Source organism: Notamacropus eugenii, chromosome 1 (genome assembly GCF_028372415.1).
Source record: "Notamacropus eugenii isolate mMacEug1 chromosome 1, mMacEug1.pri_v2, whole genome shotgun sequence".
Taxonomy (NCBI): Eukaryota; Metazoa; Chordata; class Mammalia; order Diprotodontia; family Macropodidae; genus Notamacropus; species Notamacropus eugenii.
The window spans coordinates 96,346,469-96,364,721 of NC_092872.1; the positions used below are offsets into that span (position 1 = coordinate 96,346,469).

General features: G+C 41.4%; 1 protein-coding gene across 3 annotated transcripts in view; it reads left to right on the forward strand.

Moving 5' to 3' along the window:
- Positions 1-18,253, forward strand: part of ABCC1 (ATP binding cassette subfamily C member 1 (ABCC1 blood group)) — a 131,278-nt gene that overhangs the window by 72,810 nt on the left and 40,215 nt on the right. For all 3 annotated transcript variants that reach the window (XM_072610438.1, XM_072610445.1, XM_072610454.1), the window contains 4 exons: positions 11,291-11,437; positions 12,493-12,580; positions 15,928-16,000; positions 17,029-17,155. In XM_072610438.1, the coding sequence (XP_072466539.1) occupies positions 11,291-11,437; positions 12,493-12,580; positions 15,928-16,000; positions 17,029-17,155 (435 nt within the window). The remainder of the gene's footprint in view (positions 1-11,290; positions 11,438-12,492; positions 12,581-15,927; positions 16,001-17,028; positions 17,156-18,253) is intronic.

Sequence of the window (18,253 nt, forward strand, 5' to 3'; positions counted from 1 at the left end):
TTGACATATAGTAAGAACTTAGTAAATGTTTATTTAGTTGCTTAATGAAGAGGAAGAAATAAACCACAATGAACGTACTAGCCTTCCAAACGCAGACTGCCCTGCCCATTCGCAAACATCATACCACAGCCAAGTGGAGATTTGCCTGCAACTAGGTTTCATTTAGCCTTAGCATGGCTTGGCAGAAACAATGTCAGATGGGGAGTCCGGAGACCGAACTGGGTCTTAGCCTTGGTTCTGCTACTGCCTCACATGTGTGACCCTGAGAAGACTGGGCCTCAGTCTTCTCATGGGTAAAATGGGTAAGTGAGAATGGATCATTCCATGGTAGTTTTCAACTCTGAAATTCAGGGGTTCTGGGATATAGTGACTCGGTATCCATTTGAACCCAAATGGACCCAGTTTGGACCCAAATAGACCAAAAGACTATTTCCAAACTTTAACTGGGACTTGAAGGGAAAAAAGTGAAATAAAAGATTGTGAAATGAAAAATGCATAGAAAGCTTGAAAAAAAACCTGAGATTATTAGATTGACAGAACTGTAAGGTTGAAGAATAACTTCCAAAATTATTTCAGGCATATGAAGTGTTAGGAAAGTTTATTTGGAGGCCATTTTCTGTTGGTGCAGTGCATAGAATGTTGGACCTGAAGTCAGGAAGACCTGAGCTCAGATCTTGCCTTAGACACTATAATGTCTTTGTGCCTCAGTTTCCTAATTTGAAGAATGAGGATAATTATAGCACAGAGTTTGTGAGGATTTGAACTCAGGTCTTTCTGACCAGATGCCTAATCTTTTTGCTATTTTATAGGGTTTTGAGGAAAGCATTTTATAAATCTTAAAGAACAACATACTTTAGAAGTTACTGTTAGTTTGTCATATTGTGACCAAAATAATCTTTTTATGCATAGATCTTATACACTTCTGCCCAAACATTTCTAAGGGTTCCCTCCAACCTCAGTAAAGGTCAGGCTCTTTTGCCTGACATTCCAGGCTTTCTGAATTCTAGTATCATCCTACTTAAAGATTGTTATGATGCTTCAACCCTAAAGGACTACTCTTTGGTAGCTCTGCTTTTCTGACTGTGCCTGGGAGGTCCTTCCTTCCCATATTGACCTTTTAAATTCTTCCACGTCTTTAAAGCCTGACTCAAATACCACCTTCCCATAAAATTTTTCCTGATTTTCCACCTCTTGGTAAGGACCTACCTTCTCAGTTCTTAGGTCATTATAGAGGCCATGTTGGTCTGTGGAGAGATCACTGGCCCTGGAGATTGAGAATCTGAGTTAAATATAGTCACAGGTCTGCCATTTACTCTCTGCATGACCTCGGGCAAGCCACTTAGATCTTGAGATTCAGATTCCTTGACTGTAAAATATAGGGGTTGGGCTAGATACAAGTGTCCTTTTCCAGATCTAAATCTCTGATCCTGCTTTTGTCTTGCAACTCTCTAATGTATTTACCATACACTGATGTATAGTTATGTATATGACTTAGCTCCTTTATAGGCTCGTAACAGCAAATGTGGTGTCTTATCTAAACTTTTGTATCTCCTACTGTGCCTTGTACAAAGTTCTACACACAGTCGGTGCTTAATAAGTGCTTGGGGATTGAATAAACCAAACTGTGTAATAGGGCATGGGATTAGAAGTCTGGAGAACAGGTTTCTAATTCTAGCTTTGCAAATCAGTGATGGTGTGGCCTTGGCAAATTAGTTCATCTCTCTTTAGTCAGTAACAATAATTTATATTTCACTGTAAGATCTACAAAGCGCTTTACAAAATTATCTCCTTTGCTTCTTATTTGAGTTTCCTTATCCTCTAAATAGTGGCGGGGACTGGGGGTGTGATGGCGGTGGAGTAAATGATCTCGGTACTTTTCTTTTTTTTTTTTTTTTTTTATTTAGCTTTTAACATTCATTTTCACAAAATTTTGGGTTTCAAATTTTTCCCCTTTTCTCCCCTCCCCCCCCAAACGCCAAGCATTCTAATTGCCCCTATGACCAATCTGCTCTCTCTTCTATCATCCCTCTCTGCCCTTGTCTCTGTCTTCTCTTTTGTCCTGTAGGGCCAGATAGCTTTCTATACCCCTTTACCTGTATTTCTTATTTCCTAGTGGTAAGAACATTACAGCTGGTCCTAACACTTTGAGTTCCAACTTCTTTAGCTCCCTCCCTCTCCACCCCTTCCCTTTGGAAGGCAAGCAATTCAATATAGGCCAAATCTGTGTAGTTTTGCAAATGACTTCCATAATAGTTGTGTTGTATAGGACTAACTATATTTCCCTCCATCCTATCCTGTCCCCCATTACTTCTATTCTCTTTTGATCCTATCCCTCCCCATGAGTGTTGACCTCAAATTGCACTCTCCTCCCCATGCCCTCCCTTCTATCATCCCCCCCCACTCTGCTTATCCCCTTATCCTCCACTTTCCTGTATTGTAAGATAGGTTTTCATACCAAAATGAGTAGGCATTTTATTCTTTCCTTTAGTGGAATGTGATGAGAGTAGACTTCATGTTTTTCTCTCACCTCCCCTCTTTATCCCTCCACTAAATGAGTCTTTTGCTTGCCTCTTTTATGAGAGATAATTTGCCCCATTCAATTCTCCCTTTCTCCTCCCAATATCTTTCTCTCTCACTGCTTGATTTCATTTTTTTTTAAGATATGATCCCATCCTCTTCAATTCACTCTGTGCACTCTGTCTCTATGTGTGTGTGCATGTGTGCATGTGTGTGTGTGTAATCCCACCCAGTACCCAGATACTGAAATGTTTCAAGAGTTACAAATATTGTCTTTCCATGTAGGAATGTAAACAGTTCAACTTTAGTAAGTCCCTTATGACTTCTCTTTGCTGTTCACCTTTTCATGTTTCTCTTCATTCTTGTGTTTGGAAGTCAAATTTTCTTTTCAGCTCTGGTCTTTTCATCAAGAATGCTTGAAAATCCTCTATTTCATTGAAAGACCAATTTTTCCCCTGAAGTATTATACTCAGTTTTGCTGGGTAGGTGATTCTTGGTTTTAGTCCTAGTTCCTTTGACTTCTGGAATATCCTATTCCATGCCCTTTGATCCCTTAATGTAGAAGCTGCTAGATCTTGTGTTATCCTGATTGTATTTCCACAATACTTGAATTGTTTCTTTCTAGCTGCTTGCAATATTTTCTCTTTCACCCGGGAGTTCTGGAATTTGGCCACAATGTTCCTAGGAGTTTCTCTTTTTGGATCTCTTTCAGGCGGTGTTCTGTGGATTCCTTGAATATTTATTTTGCCCTCTGGTTCTAGAATCTCAGGGCAGTTTTCATTGATAATTTCATGAAAGATGATGTCTAGGCTCTTTTTCTGATCATGGCTTTCAGGTAGTCCCACAATTTTTAAATTGTCTCTCCTGGCTCTATTTTCCAGGTCAGTTGTTTTTCCAATGAGATATTTCACATTATCTTCCATTTTTTCATTCTTTTGGTTTTGTTTTGTGATTTCTTGGTTTCTCATAAAGTCATTAGCCTCCATCTGTTCCATTCTAATTTTGAAAGAACTATTTTCTTCAGTGAGCTTTTGAATCTCCTTTTCCATTTGGCTAATTCTGCTTTTGAAAGCTTTCTTCTCCTCATTGGCTTTTTGAACCTCTTTTGCCAATTGAGTTAGGCTAGTTTTCAAGGTGTTATTTTCTTCAACATTTTTTTGGGTCTCCTTTAGCAGGGAGCTGATTTGCTGTTCATGCTTTGACTTCATGTCTCTCATTTCTCTTCCCAGCTTTTCCTCCACCTCTCTAACTTGATTTTCAAAATTCTTTTTGAGCTCTTCCATGGCCTGTGCCCATTGAGTGGGCTGGGACACAGAAGCCTTGATTTCTGTGTCTTTGCCTGATGGTAAGCATTGCTCTTCCTCATCAGAAAGGAAGGGAGGAAATGCCTGTTCACCAAGAAAGTAACCTTCTATAGTCTTATTTCTTTTCCCTTTTCTGGGCATTTTCCCAGCCAGTGACTTGACCTCTGAATATTTTCCTCACACCCACCTCCCCTCCTGATCCTCCCAGCCAGTGTTTGGGGTCTGAGATTCAAATGCTGCTTCCAGCCTCAGGGCTTTGGGCGGGGGCAGGGCTGCTATTCAGTGTGAGATTAAATTCAGATGCTCAGGTGAGGGCAGGGCTGCCTCTCAGGCTCAGTTCCCTCAGGGAGTTTATGCACAGACCTTCAACAATGGATCCAGGCTCCTGCCTGCTTGGAGAGCCCTGGTCTGCAGCTGCCCCTCAGCTTCTGTCTCCCGAGGGGGCCCGAGCCATGGGGGCACCCCACTCCCCCCTCGACCCACCAAAGGGACTCTCTCACAGACCCCCGTCACCTGTGGGTGGAGGTACTTGTGCGGCCGCTGGAGATCCCGTCCCTGAAGCCCGCTCGGATCTGTTCCTCTCGGTGCCGTGGCCACGGCAGGGCTGTACTCAGCTCCCAGTCCCGGCGCCCAGTCCGCAGCACGAAGGACCTTTTACGAGAGGTTTGCAGGTCTCTCCGGAACAGAAATCTCCCTCGCTCCAATGTTCTGTGGCCTCTGGGTGCAGAATTCGCCGTGAGTTACTTCTTTGTAGTTGTTCTATGGGTTGTGGGTTCAGAGCTATGTGTATGTGCGTCTTTCTACTACGCCATCTTGGCTCCGCCCCCTCGGTACTTTTCTAATTGCGGCTTGCCCAGAGGACCAAGCTTCAAATGCCAGCGCTTTTCTATTTTCCTAAATCATTCTGTTAAGAGAATTGAGTGGTAACACCCTTTTTAATTTTCATACTCCTGTGTCTCGCTCCCACCAGCATTGAGAGAATGCCAAAGTGCTTAATAAATGCTTGTTGACCGATTGACTCATCTCATAACCTAGGAAGAGGATGATACAAGGAGGAACATGCCTCATGATTTCTTACTTAAGACAGGGGGAGGAAGTTCTCCCAGAAGCCCCTGCTTTGCATTTTGCTTCATTCATCGAAGCCGATCATTCTAGGTGTGTCAGCCCAACGTTTTCGTCTTAGTCATATTTTCCTACCACGCTCTCTGGTTGTGAAAACAAGGAGAGACTTCTGAGGGAGCTGGAGGGAGGACAGTACATTCCTTCTTAACTTTTACAATTTGTAGCTAAATTTTTTTATTTTTTTGGATCAGTGGAGTTTAAAGTGCTGGTTGTATGATTGTGCTTTGAAGATATAATCCATTCCAAATAGATCTTTTGCATAATACAGTCTGGAAGCTGCAGCAGGACTGAAAAAGCAGTAAATCTTAACCTCTGACTTAAAAGCCCAAGGCCTCTGACTACATTAGGATAAAATATGTTCTGTTTTGTTTGAAGACACCTTAATGTTCTTTACCCTGGAAGATTCTTTCCTTTTAATGACAGCGAAATGTTTATAGAGACAGAGATGTGATGAAAGACAGGATCCTGGGGTGGTAGGTCCTGGCAGGGGCACTATCACCAGCCCATTTTTTTATATGCTGTTTTTTCCCCTGAAAGTATAACCTGCTATGTTTAAAGTCAGTCTACAGTAGCATAAATGGAAAGAACAAAAACATCCCATGCAAATGCTTTGTAATTTTAATGACCGAGCTTGACCCCAAAGAAAAGATGAGAGAATGCATTTCTCCAGTTCATCCTCAAGCTTTCCAAATGATTTTCCCAAAGTGCAGTTGTACTCGTGTCATCCCCCCATTCAGTGAACTCCAGGGGTTCCCTCTTACTTCCAGATCAAACATAAAAACTCTGTTTGGCTTTTAAAGCTCTTTATAAGCTGGTCCCTTTCTACCTTCCCAGTCTTTCCATACCTTGTCCTCTGCCATCCAGTTTTCCTTGCAGTTCCTAATACAAGAAATCTCATTCCTCGATTCTGAGCATTTTCACTTCCTGTCCGCCACGCCTGGAGCACTGTTCCTTCTTGTCTCCACCTCCAGGCTTCCTTCAAGTCTCAGCTAAAGTCTTCCCGAAGCTTTTCCCAGTCTTCCTTAATCTCAGAGCCTTTCTCCTAGGTAATGTTTTTTATCCTGTCTATGCCTTGTTTATATTTATTTGCTCCCCTGAGAGACTGTGATCTTGAGAGCTGGGGTTTTTGTTTTTTCCTTTCTTTGCATCCCCAGTGCTTTAGCATTGTTCCTAACACATACTAGGTGCTTAATAAATGCCTGTTCACTAATATTTCCTTCCCTTTACAGAGGAAGAGAAGTCTGTTATCAGACTCAGTTGATAGATTAGTTAGTTTTGCTGAACTGCTTTTTCCCCCCTTTAAAGAATTCCGTCTAGGCATAAGTATATATTTATAAATAAAAGTGATGTAAAATTTTAAAAATTGATAAGAATTAATAAAATTAGTAAAAGATAATTAATAAAAATTTAAATTCTATTAATTGCCCTTAATGAAAACAACATAACTAGACTTTTTTTAAAAAAGTATTGATACCTTCACTTTTCACATAACCTTCATTTATAAATATAACCCTCCTCATCCCTCTACAACAGATGGCTCAGGGCAAAAACCCATCATCTCTACTGGACAAATGACTCTAACGATCATGCTTTGGTGTGGTGGTGGATTGGTACTTTTTACTTGGACTGTAAAGAATGATATATTACTCTTAGTGGGTGTATGGTAAGGAGTGTGGGTGTCAAGGACTTGGAAAATAGAGATTCTTTTTCTCCCTGCAAAAAATTGTGGGACAAGTAGGGTAGTATTTTTTCGCATCCTTTCTCTGTCCTTAACTTGATAACTTACTCCAGCTTAAGATATTTGATCCCAATTCTTTCACTCTTTTTAAAAATATCTTGCCCTGCAATCTAATAAACTTTTTTCACATTTTAAAAAATTCTGAACTTAAATACCAGAAAAAAGAGTATTTTTGTAGACACAGTAGAAAACAAAAAGAAGACATGAAACTGTGAATCTCCATGTCATGGTGCTTGCTTAAAAAAGTTCTGTATTTTACTTATTACTTTCAAACCTGTCTTGCTTCCTCCAGACTTTGCTTCTTTGTCTTGTGTACATTTAAAAAAATATTTCAATGGCTCACTTTGGGGGGCAATCACTTATTAACACTCCTCCCCAACATCTCCCTGATTTGTAGCCAAGAAACAGCGAAAAAGGCCCTGTAAGAAATAAACACAGTCAAACAAAATGCATTACTCATGTCCAAAAATACTTGGCTCTACTGTGTGAATCTTTTACCTTTTCTTGGGAGGTGGTTCTCATGCATCCTCATAGGTCCTCTGGTCGATTATGATGTTGGTCAGCATTCTCAAGTCTTCCAAAGTTGTTTTTCTTTACATTGCTACTGTCCTTGTACATTTTTCTTCAAGTTTTATTCATTTCACTTGTATTAGTTCGCATTTCTCAGGATTCTTACAAATCCTCTTTTTTTTAATGGGTCTAGAGCAGAGTTTTTCCTTCCAAATTTATTTATTTATTTGTTTTCAATTTTCTTGTCTTTTCTTGTGCCAAAATAATATTCCATTACATTTATATGCCACAATTTGCTCAACTATTTCCTGGTTTTCTGAGAGGCAATTTAAGGTACATCCTTAGAGTCTAGTTCTTTTTTTTCCCTTTTAATCCTCACTTCAGGCTTAGGAAGGTTGTTTTACATGACTGTTTCTTTTTTACTATAATCTACCTTCTTGTCCTCCACTTCCTCACTCCATCTGTCTTCCTGTTCAGTTCATGTATTTCTGCACCATACTGTTTGCGTGTGCACTGCACTGATCTTCCGGTGTGATCCACTGACCCACTATCATTAGGACATATTCTTTGAGGGTTTTAAAAAAAAACTTTCGTTACTCTCTATTGAATTTAACAGGCTGTGATTAAGTTGCTCTGCCTGCACTGATACTTCGGAGGAATCAAAGTATCTAAGATATAATTATTCCCTTTAAAGAGTTTACTGAATGACTCAGTGGAAAAATCACATATGTGTGACATGACATGAAGGAGAGGCAGGATGTGATGAAGTGCCTAAATGTATGGTACAGACAACGTGTTGTAGGAAGTCAGGTTAGGAAGAGATCTCAGGAGGCTTGAATCTGCTGGGAACGTTTTATAGCATGTGTGGAACTTAAAAGTGGAACCTTTATGGATAGGTAAGATTTCATTGAGAGATGAAAACAGGCTCTTCCTGTCTGTTGGAAGAGATAAGAACATGAACCAAAAAGATGTGAATAAAAGTGGAATGTTTATGGGAAGGTGAGAAAACAGGCCAGCTTGGAGTGAATCAGTCAGTTGAAAGAAAGCTATCCCATTAGTGGCAGAGGTGAGATTCAAACTTGAGTCTTCTATTTTCTTGGCCCAGTGCTTTCTTTATGCAAATACAATGCCAAATTTATCTATTTTGTTCAGTTATAAAGCATTTAGAAAGCAAAATCCTTGTAACATATATTCAGTCAAGCAAAACAGATTCCCACATACAAAAATGTGTGTCTCATTCTCCTCCCTGATTGATTTTCATGGGAAAAGCTTCATAGGGCACAATGGAGGATAGGTCTCTTAATTAATCAGAATGCATTAAGTACCTGTCATGTTCCAGGAACCATACTAGTGGTTACAAATAAAAAGGGTGAACCGATCCTTCCTCTTCAGGACCCTGTTTTATCAACAGGGACAACAAATACACATATATTCAAGGTGTTCCAGAAGTCTTAGTGAAGTTTTAAACTATTAGAGCCAAGACTTTTGGAACATCCTATCTAAGGAAAAAAGGGAACAAGCATTTATTAGACATTTTCCATGTGTCAGGCCCTACACCAAGTACTAGGGATGCAATTACGAGCAAAACAAACCATCCATGAAAGGGAGAAGAGGCAAAGGAGTTGGCACAGGGACGTGGTTTTGAAGTCCAGTGAGACAGTTGCAAGGGCTGATGGGGAATGAAAGCAGGAGGATCTAGATCCTTCCACAAAATTGAGGCTTGAGAAGGAGCTCCCGAGTGGGAGAAGGGAGATGGGCTTTGTGGAGGAATATTCCAGGGAGGGGCAGCCCCTATGGATGGTAGGCTGTTCTATGTCAAGGAGCCCTCATTTGGTGGGGAAAGTTCTGGGATGAGCTAGCAATATAGAAGGCATGGATTTGAAGTCCAGACAGTCAGGGCCAGTAAGAAAATGAAGTCCATGCTGAATAAATACCAGATAATTTAAGAGGAAGGAGATTTGGCAATTAGGAGAATCATAAAAGGTTTCATGTAAGAGGTAGTGCTTAAGATGTGCCTTTTGAGAAAAATGGAGATTCTATGAATTAGAAATGAGGAGGTACAGGAGAGCCAGTGTGAAAGCTAAAGGACAGAAGATGGAATGAACAAGATGAGAAATGAGAGAAGGCCAGTTTGACTGGATCCCATTGGGAGAGTAATGTGCAGTGGGACTTGGAAAAAAGTAGATTGGGGGCAGGTTAGAGGGCTCTCTCTATAAACTGAAAAGTGGAATTTATGTTGTTTCCCAGAGGCAATGAGAAACTACTGGAAATTATTGATTAGTAGGGGAGAGACATGGTCAGATTCGCACTTAAGGAAAATCGCTAAGAGAATCACTTGGCAGCTAGTACGGAGGATGGACTGGAGTGGGGAGAGACTTGAGGCCAAGAGACCAATTAAGAAGTTGTTGCAGTTGTCTGTGGGACAGGCAGTGAGAGTCTAAGGTAAGGTGTTGGCCCTGTGAATAGATGAAAGGAATAGGGTACGAGATACAGAGGTAGAAATGGTTGGATGTGTGTGTGTGTTCATCCTTTGTTGCCGAAGAAGACCATGCCATCGGAGAAATGATGACATGACTTGCACTTGACTTTGTTTTGAGTGAGTGAGGGCTGTGCAGGTCACCAGCCTCACTTCTCCTCCAGAGCCATCTGAATCCAGTGGCCAGATATTCATCAAGATGACTGGAGATGACCCAGGATGAGGCAGTTGGGGTTAAGTGACTTGCTCAAGGTCACACAGCTAGTGAGTGTCAAGTGTCTGAGGTGAGAACTTTGACTCAGTGGTGTAGAGATGATCATTAAACCCATGGAAGCTGATGATGTCATTTAAGAGTGGGTAGAAAGAGAAGAAGATCAGGGCCCAAGGCAGAGCCTTGGAGAATGTTAAAAGTTAGGGGCTGTGGTATGGATAATGAGCTAATAAAAAAGACTGAGGAGAGGTCAGACAGGAGGAAAGCCCATTGAAGAGAGAAGAGCCAAGAGAAATAAATGACCAGCAAATCAAACGCAGCAGGAACGATCCTATTAGGAGATCTTTGGTAACTGTGATGAGGTCTGAAGCCGGATGGCAGGAGGTTGTGGAGACAATGAGTGTTGTTAGATTTTTCTGTGAGTTTGATTGAGAAAAGGAAGGAGAGATGAAGGCAGAAACTGCAAAAACTAGCAATGGTTTAGTTAATGCAGGCTGACCGAGTGAGGAGTTGATCAAAAATGCCAAGATTTTGAGCCCAAGTCATGAACTGGGGAGGCTGGTGGTGCTCTTGAGGTTATTAGGACAGTTTGAAAGAGAAAACGATGAGTTTTGTTTTGCCATGTTGAGTTTGAGCTGCCTCTGAGACTTGTAGGTTGACATGTCAAAAAAGCAGTTGGTGATGCAGGATTAGAGCTCAGCCGAGAGACAAGAGCTGGATATTCAGCTCTGTGAATCATCTGTTTAGAGATGGGAGCTATTGAGATCACTAATCAAGATAGAAAAGAGGAAAGTAGAGGAGGCTCAGGACACAGCCTTGGGGGATACTCGCTGTTAGTGGGCTGATGGCACGGATGAAGATCCAGCAAAGGAAACTGTGAATACACTTAGGCAGAAGAAGAACCAGGAGAAAGCAGGGTCATGAAAACCCAGAGAAGAGAGCTGATTGTGTCAGGAGGGCAAACACATTGTGAGAAAGAGTCATTTCTTGCCTTTGAGCTCTTCTATTTGTTTGACATTTTTATTTTTTGGAGGGATATTGCTTGAAGACTATTGCACCTGTTGTCATGGTAGAGTAGACGTAACAGTCAGAAGGCCTGTGTTCAAATCCCAGTTCTCTCACTTATTAGCTACCTGTCCTAATCACTCAGTCTCTCTAAACCTTAGTTTACTCATTTGTTAAAAAAAAGTGTAGGACTGCTACTTATACTAACTTACCTCCAAGGGTTGTTGTAAAGATTGAATGAGACAACATATCCAGAGTATTTGGTCCTTCATGAATAAAAGGGAGCTGCTATTGTTTTATCCGCATGCCTGTGAGTAGAGTCTGGAAGGACCACATGTGGTTGGCGACTGTAAAGAAGATTGCAAGTTTCAAGGAAGAAAGCTGAGATTTTTGTCTTTCGTTTTCAGGTGGCACTGTCTACTTTTGCAGTCTACGTGACGGTAGATAAGAACAACATCCTGGACGCCCAGAAAGCTTTTGTTTCCCTGGCCTTATTCAACATCCTCCGGTTTCCCCTGAATATTCTTCCCATGGTCATTAGCAGCATTGTACAGGTACAGGTCTAGACTGGATATATGATTTCAAAGATAGGGAATTCTTAGAAAAGCATTGTTGTTTGTTTGTTTTTTTTAATTTTTCCCTGTCGCCCCAATTCACTCTGGTATGTTCTAACTTTCTTGAAAAAAAGGTCATCCTTCTCAAAGTGCCCGTGATCCAGGATATCTACATGTTAAGAGTTAGCTATAGGTGGAGTTTGGCACATGGAGATTTTGGAAATGACTACAGGGACTTTAGATGTATGTGTTTTGTCCTTCACACAGGGCATAAAGCCTACTCTGGGTTCTCAAAGTCTATGCCAGCAAAATATGAGGTCTGGCAGATGGGAAGGTCCTAGTCCTGGTGATGGACTGTACCTGTTATCTGTGGACCAGTCTAGCTGAATTTAGAGAATATTTTTCCTGGATGATTGACCATCAGGTCTTGAATTTTCTCACCTACATAAGTAATGTGTGGAACCATTTACCAGGCAGGGCCTTTGTATTGTTAGAAGGGGTAGCCCACATAGATGAAGTCCCAGATCCTTGAAGTAGAGTTTTGGAAGCATCTCCACACTTTTAACCAAAGGTTCGCCTTCTCTTATAAATCTGTTTGTTTGCAAACTTCAGTTTCAGAAAACCTCAGTGAATGTGACCCAGGGTTATGGCTTTGTGTACATGTTGGGTTTTTGGTTTTTTTTAATAACTGAAACAGACTCAAAGCCATTGGAAGTGGACGTGGTAGTCTCACTATCTTAAATGGAGCCATATATTGACACAAGTCAGAATGAATTGCCCAAATTCTGGTGTAGGTAGGCAGGCTGACCTTGGAGGGGCATCAGGGCGGTTCCCATGATGGAACATTTGAGTCTTGGAGGGCATTCTGTCTGGGCATCAAGGAAGCTCATGCCCATCAGGCTGAAATTTGGGGCTGACAGCCTTTCTTAATTTTTGGTAGCGGGGTGGCTGATAGGTGAGGGAAAGCTTCTGCTTTTTTTTTTTAAGTAGCTTGTAAATCTTATGCTATTTTTAAAAAGAACAACCACCACCACCTATAATTACTGTCTGTTTAGGCAAGTGTTTCCCTGAAACGCCTCAGGATATTCCTTTCCCATGAAGAACTGGATCCAGACAGCATAGTGAGAAAATCTATCAAAGATGGTGAGTATTTGTTTTTTCTCACTGTGTCAGGATGCCCTGTCTTTCACTCCTTCCTTCTCCTCTCCACACCCCTTCTTTTTCTTGGCTTTCTTTGTCATTTAATTTTACCCCTGCAGTTTGTTTAGCACAGAGGAAAGTGTCAAGGGGAGGGAGGAGGGCAGAATGGGATGTGGAGAGTGTTGTCCTCTCCCCAGTCCTGCAGGGATGCCTGCAGTGTGAACATTCTCAGTGCTGCCCACTTTGTTTTCCTGTCTTCCAGCTCAGGACAGATGGCCTCAAGTTTCAGTGTTCTTTCTGCCTGATGCCGTGGTTATTCTCTGTTAGCCTAGACTCAAATCCTACATAACACAGGAAGGATGCCGTCTCCTCTCAAGTCAGATTTGTCTAGGAAACTGTGTGGGTTGAAAGTTGATGGGGATGGGGGCAGGTTTCTCATTACTGCTAAAGCTTACTACTTCAGGTGTCTAAAAATCTCAGAGAGCAGAGTTTTTCTTGAGTAATGTATAGACATCCTTAATCATTTTGTCTAGTCTGGTAAAGGCTGTGGAGCCCTTCTCAGAATAATAAGCCCCAAATAAAATGCATAAGATAACAAATTATTGAAATAAATTATTTTCCCACCTGAGTTCACAGAACCCTTAAAATCGATTTATTAGCCCTCTCTCCCCCCATAGGGATAGTCTGTGGACCCCGGGTTCTAAGAGCCCTTGCTTTAAAATAGCCATTTCAGGCACCAAACACACCATTATTTTGACTTTCTGAAATGAATCTGCCCTCCTCCTTATTTTTCTTAACCTCTTTCCTTTTTAAGTTTTAAAAAATTGAAAATTTTTGTATTTTATTTTTCCCAATTATGTGTAAAAACAATTTTTAACCTTTGGTTTTTTTTTACTATTTAGAGTTCCAGATTCTCTCTCACCCTTCTCATTGAGGAGGCAAACAATTAAAAGTTATATGTGTGCAGTCATGGAAAACATATTTCCATGTTAGTTATGAAACTAAAAACAAAAAACCCAAGAAAAATAAAGTAGAATTAACACTTCAATCTGCATTCAGACTCCGTGAGTTCTTTCTCTTTAAGTGAATGACATTTTTCAGCATAGGTCCTTCAGAATTGTCTTGGTTCACTCTATTACTGAGAAAGTCTTTCACAGTGGATCATTGTGCAATGTTGTCATTACTGTGTACCATGGTCTCCTGGTTCTGTTTACTTCACTTTGCATCAGTTCATATAAGTCTTCCCAGATTTTTCTGAAATGTTCCTGCTCATCATTTAATAGTATTTCATGAAAAGCATATACCATAACTTGGTCAGCCATTCCCCAACTGATGGTGTGCCACTTTTTAATCATGAACCTGAGGAAGCAGCTCGGTGACATTGTCTCGAGAGCTGGATCTAGAGTCAGGAAGACCTCAGTTCAAATCCCACCTTAGACTCTTGGAGTATGTCGCTGCAGTGATGCTGGGCAAGTCATGCAGTCAGCCTCAGTTTGCTCATCTGCAGAATGAGGATGAGTATCAATAGCTTTGTAAGCCTTAAACTGCTGTTATATAAGTTCTAGCTGTCATCATCATCATCATCCGTAGCTGTGATAGCAGCTGTCACCCAGATCTTGCGCCCCTCCCTGTTTTACAGCAGGTGCAACCTTTCTTAATTTTCTTAAATGTTTTGTTATTTTCTTATTTTTTTGGTAATAAAAGTTTAGGCTAAAAGTCTTCAGTTAGTTTTCATTTATCAAATGAGATGCCTGTCTTGCATAGAAAATTCCATCTATCATTGAACAGATGTCTGAGTGTCCTGGGTATGTTTATTATTTTCCTGAGTCTAAGAAATAATGAGTATAAAGCATAGCGTCTTACCTCACGCTTCATATCATCAAAGATTTAGAGCTGGGCTGGACCTCAGAGACCATCGAGGGCAACCTCCTTATTTTACGGCTGAGGAAACTGAGGCCCAGGGAGGCTAGTGATTGGTAATGCTAGGTTTGGAACCCAGGTCCTTTGATTCTCAATTTATCATTCTGTTTTTATTGAGCTGAGATTTACTTCATGACACATCAGAATATTAAAATAAAAGAATATGGTTCAGTTCTAAAATTAGTGTCCAAAGCAGTCATTGTCATAGGAATTTAGGTGAAGGACAGATGAATGCAAACGCCATTAATTAAGGAAAGATGAGATGATTTTGGACCTCAGAACCAGGGCTGGAATAGTAGGGAAAAGCATCGTGTGGACCTGAAACATGAGAGTAGGAATATTTAATGGGACAGAGGGGTGATGGGGGATTTGGGATGGGGAGAAGATTGATTTTGTAGATGAGAGGATTCATATAGGGTCATAGTGGGAAATAACTTTGGAAATGTAGGCTGGGACCAGGTGGTGGAAGGCCCTAAATGCCAGCTTGAGGGGCCCACATCTTGTGATATAGGCAAAGGGGTAAACCCTTGATGGTCTGTGAGGATTTCTTTTTTTTGAGAAAGATTTCTGAGAAGATCATGATGACATCAGTATTTCATGAAGATTGATCTGTCAGTGGGATACAGAATAGGCTAGTTTGCAGGTTAGTGTTGTCAGATAATACTATATAAAGGCTTACATTAAGTTGGGAATGGAAATAAATAGGTAGCTATGAGAAATACATGTAGTGGGAGTGGTGGCTAGAGCACTGGGCCTGGAACTCAAATCTGGGCTTAGACATTTACTACCCATGTGACCCAGGGCAAGTCACTTAACCCTGTTTGCCTCAGTTTCTTCATCTGTAAAGTGGCAAACCCCTCTAGCATCTGCCCAGAAAACCCCAAATGGGGTCAAGGAGAATCAGACATGACTGAAAAATGACTTAATGACAACAACAGTGGGGAGGATGAGCTCAATGACTTGTGTAGCCCCTTCCTCCTTCAGATCTATAATCTATCTGTGGCTAAATGCTATATAAATGTGAGCTGCTGTTATTATGGTTGCTATCATCTGATTGGGGTAGGAGTTGTGTTCTCAGCTGATCTGTGCATACGTAGCAGATATCGCTAATCAATAATCTCCCTGACTTTTTGCTTGGTGGGCATATTCATTTATTATTAAATAATTCTCCCTGTGTAACTTTATGTCTTTAGAGTACCCCAGAACTCTGTCATAAAGTTTCCTTCCTAGCACTCAGACTGTTCCCTCTGCTCCATTGTCTTCATCCATACTGATTTCAGCTCCTCTTTGGGTTCCAGCAACCATGGCTTGCTGGAGGAGACAGGAAGCCAAATCCCAAGTTGCCTGACTCAACCTTGATAAGTCTATTTTTTCTCCTGGGCCCTGTGACCACATCTGGTCCCAGCTAACTTGTTACTCTTGTCTTTTAGGTGGAGGTGCCAGTGTCACTGTGAAAAATGCCACATTCACCTGGTCGAGAAATGATCCTCCAACTCTGAACAGGTAAGTCAGGGCAAGCACTCCAAACTGACCCAAAGATGCTGCTACCAACCTCAGCTGGCTATCTTATAGATGTGTCTCATGGGCCACTGCAAATACCTCCTGTTCCTGGGTGGGTGGTAACAGGGGGATGGTCTCCTGTCTCTCCCCTTTCCTCCTGCCCAAATAACAAACTGGAAGGGATCTATGTAAGTGCCTGCTGTTGAAGAACACATATAGGCCACTTTGATTGCCTACAAAGTAAAATGGGCCCTTTGAAGAATGTTCTGTTGTCCTGCCAAGTACTGCTTTGTCCTTGCAGCCACCCCTTTGTCCTTCTGTTCTCCTCCGTTTCAGTTGCTTATCTTTGTGAGGCAGCACAATGTTGAAGGAAGTGACCTCTTGGCAGTCTGTCTGCGGCTGGCTTGTCAAGTGTGTCATATTTCTTTCAAAGTCAGTGCGCTTCTTAACTGCTTGTTTGCTGTAGTTCTGCGATGTTTAGCATTAAAGCTTGATGGGCCATTCTAAAAGTGAAAGGTCTAGAATGGTGCTCAAAAGGGTCTTGTTCATCTTCTTGTCTCCTGAAAAAAATACATTTACATGTTGCACTTGTTTAAACCATATTAGATTGCTTACCATCTTGGGGTGGGAGGGGGGTGGGGTGGAGGGAAGGAGGGAAGGATAGAATTTGGAACTCAAAACTTTAAAACAAAATGTTTAAGAATTGTTCTAACATGTAATTGGGGAAAAATAAAATATTATATTTTTAAAAATACATTTAGATTTGACAGATAGTTGCTCAGGTATTTCTGAAAAATTCCCAGAGGAGTAGCCTTTTTTTGACATCTGCCTGATTTTTGTTTTTATTGGAGACAGAGACAAGGAAATCTCTCTTTTGAGATGGAAGGACTCCTGTGCTAGTTATCCCGTCCCGTTTCTCCACCTTTCTCTTCTTTAGTTCTCTGTTTACCTTCTGGTCAGGGATGATTACACCAGTCACTTGCCTGCCTTGTTTGCTAAAGATGCTGGTTTTCCCTGTTGTTTGCTTTTAGCATCACTTTCACCGTGCCAGAAGGTTCCTTGGTGGCTGTGTTGGGCCAAGTGGGCTGTGGGAAATCATCCCTGCTGTCTGCACTCTTGGCTGAGATGGACAAGGTGGAGGGGCACGTGTCTATCAAGGTATATCGGGGTATTTGTAGGAGCTATGGTAGAAAGAAAGGGGAAACTGGGGAAAGATGCCCTCCGGATCTTTACCTAGAATGTAAAGGATGTATGAGTGGGGATAATGGTGATGGTGAAAATTAGTAATGAGTAGTTAGTTAATGACAGTAGTAATGAGGGTGGTGATAATGGTAATAATACTAAAGTAACAAGGATAGCTGGCACTTCTGTACTGCTTTCATGTGTGCCAGGCACTTTACATATGTGACATTATTTAGTCCTTACAACTGACTAACATTTATGTGGTGCTTCCTGTGTGCCAGGCCCTGTGCTAAACCCTTTACAATCCTTTTCTCCTCACAGCAAACCTGTTATTATCCCCATTTTACCGATGAGGAAACTGAGGCAGATAGAGGCAAAGTGACTTGCCCATGGTCACACAACTAATCAGTGTTTGAGGCTAGATATGAACTCAGGTCTTCCTGAGTGGGAGTCTAGCGCTAATACCAAAAGGCAGCCAGGTGGCACAGTGGATAGAGCACCCTCCTAAAGTCAGGGAGACATGAATCCAAATGCAGACTCAGACTCTCACTAGTTGTGTGACCCTGGGCAAGTCACTTCACTTCTGTGTGCCTCGGTTTCCTCATCTGTAAGATGGAGATAATAATAGCACCTCCCTCCCAGGGTTGTTGAGAGGGTCAAATGAGATAGTTATTGTAAAGCACTTAGTACAGGGCCTGGTGCATAGGAAGTGCTATGTAAATGTTATCTGTTTGTTTATTTTATGTAATTGGGATGCTTCAGGTGGAAGAATTTACTTTCACAAGCATTTTTGTATTTCTGTGATGGGCTTAGCCCTATGCTAGAGCTTGTGGCAAATAGATGAGAATGTATTTTTTATTGAGCTATGGAATTTGAGCTTCTTGAGGGTGAGGGCTGTTTCATTTATGTCTTTGTATCCCCCCAGCTTCTCACAGTGCTTGGCTCTTATTAGTAGGTATTTAATAAAATACTTGTTGATTGATCAGTTCCTTTCTGTGCTGTTGTTGTTATTCAGTTGTGTCCAACTCTCCGTGACCCTATTTGGGGTTTTCTTGGCAAAGATACTGGAGTATT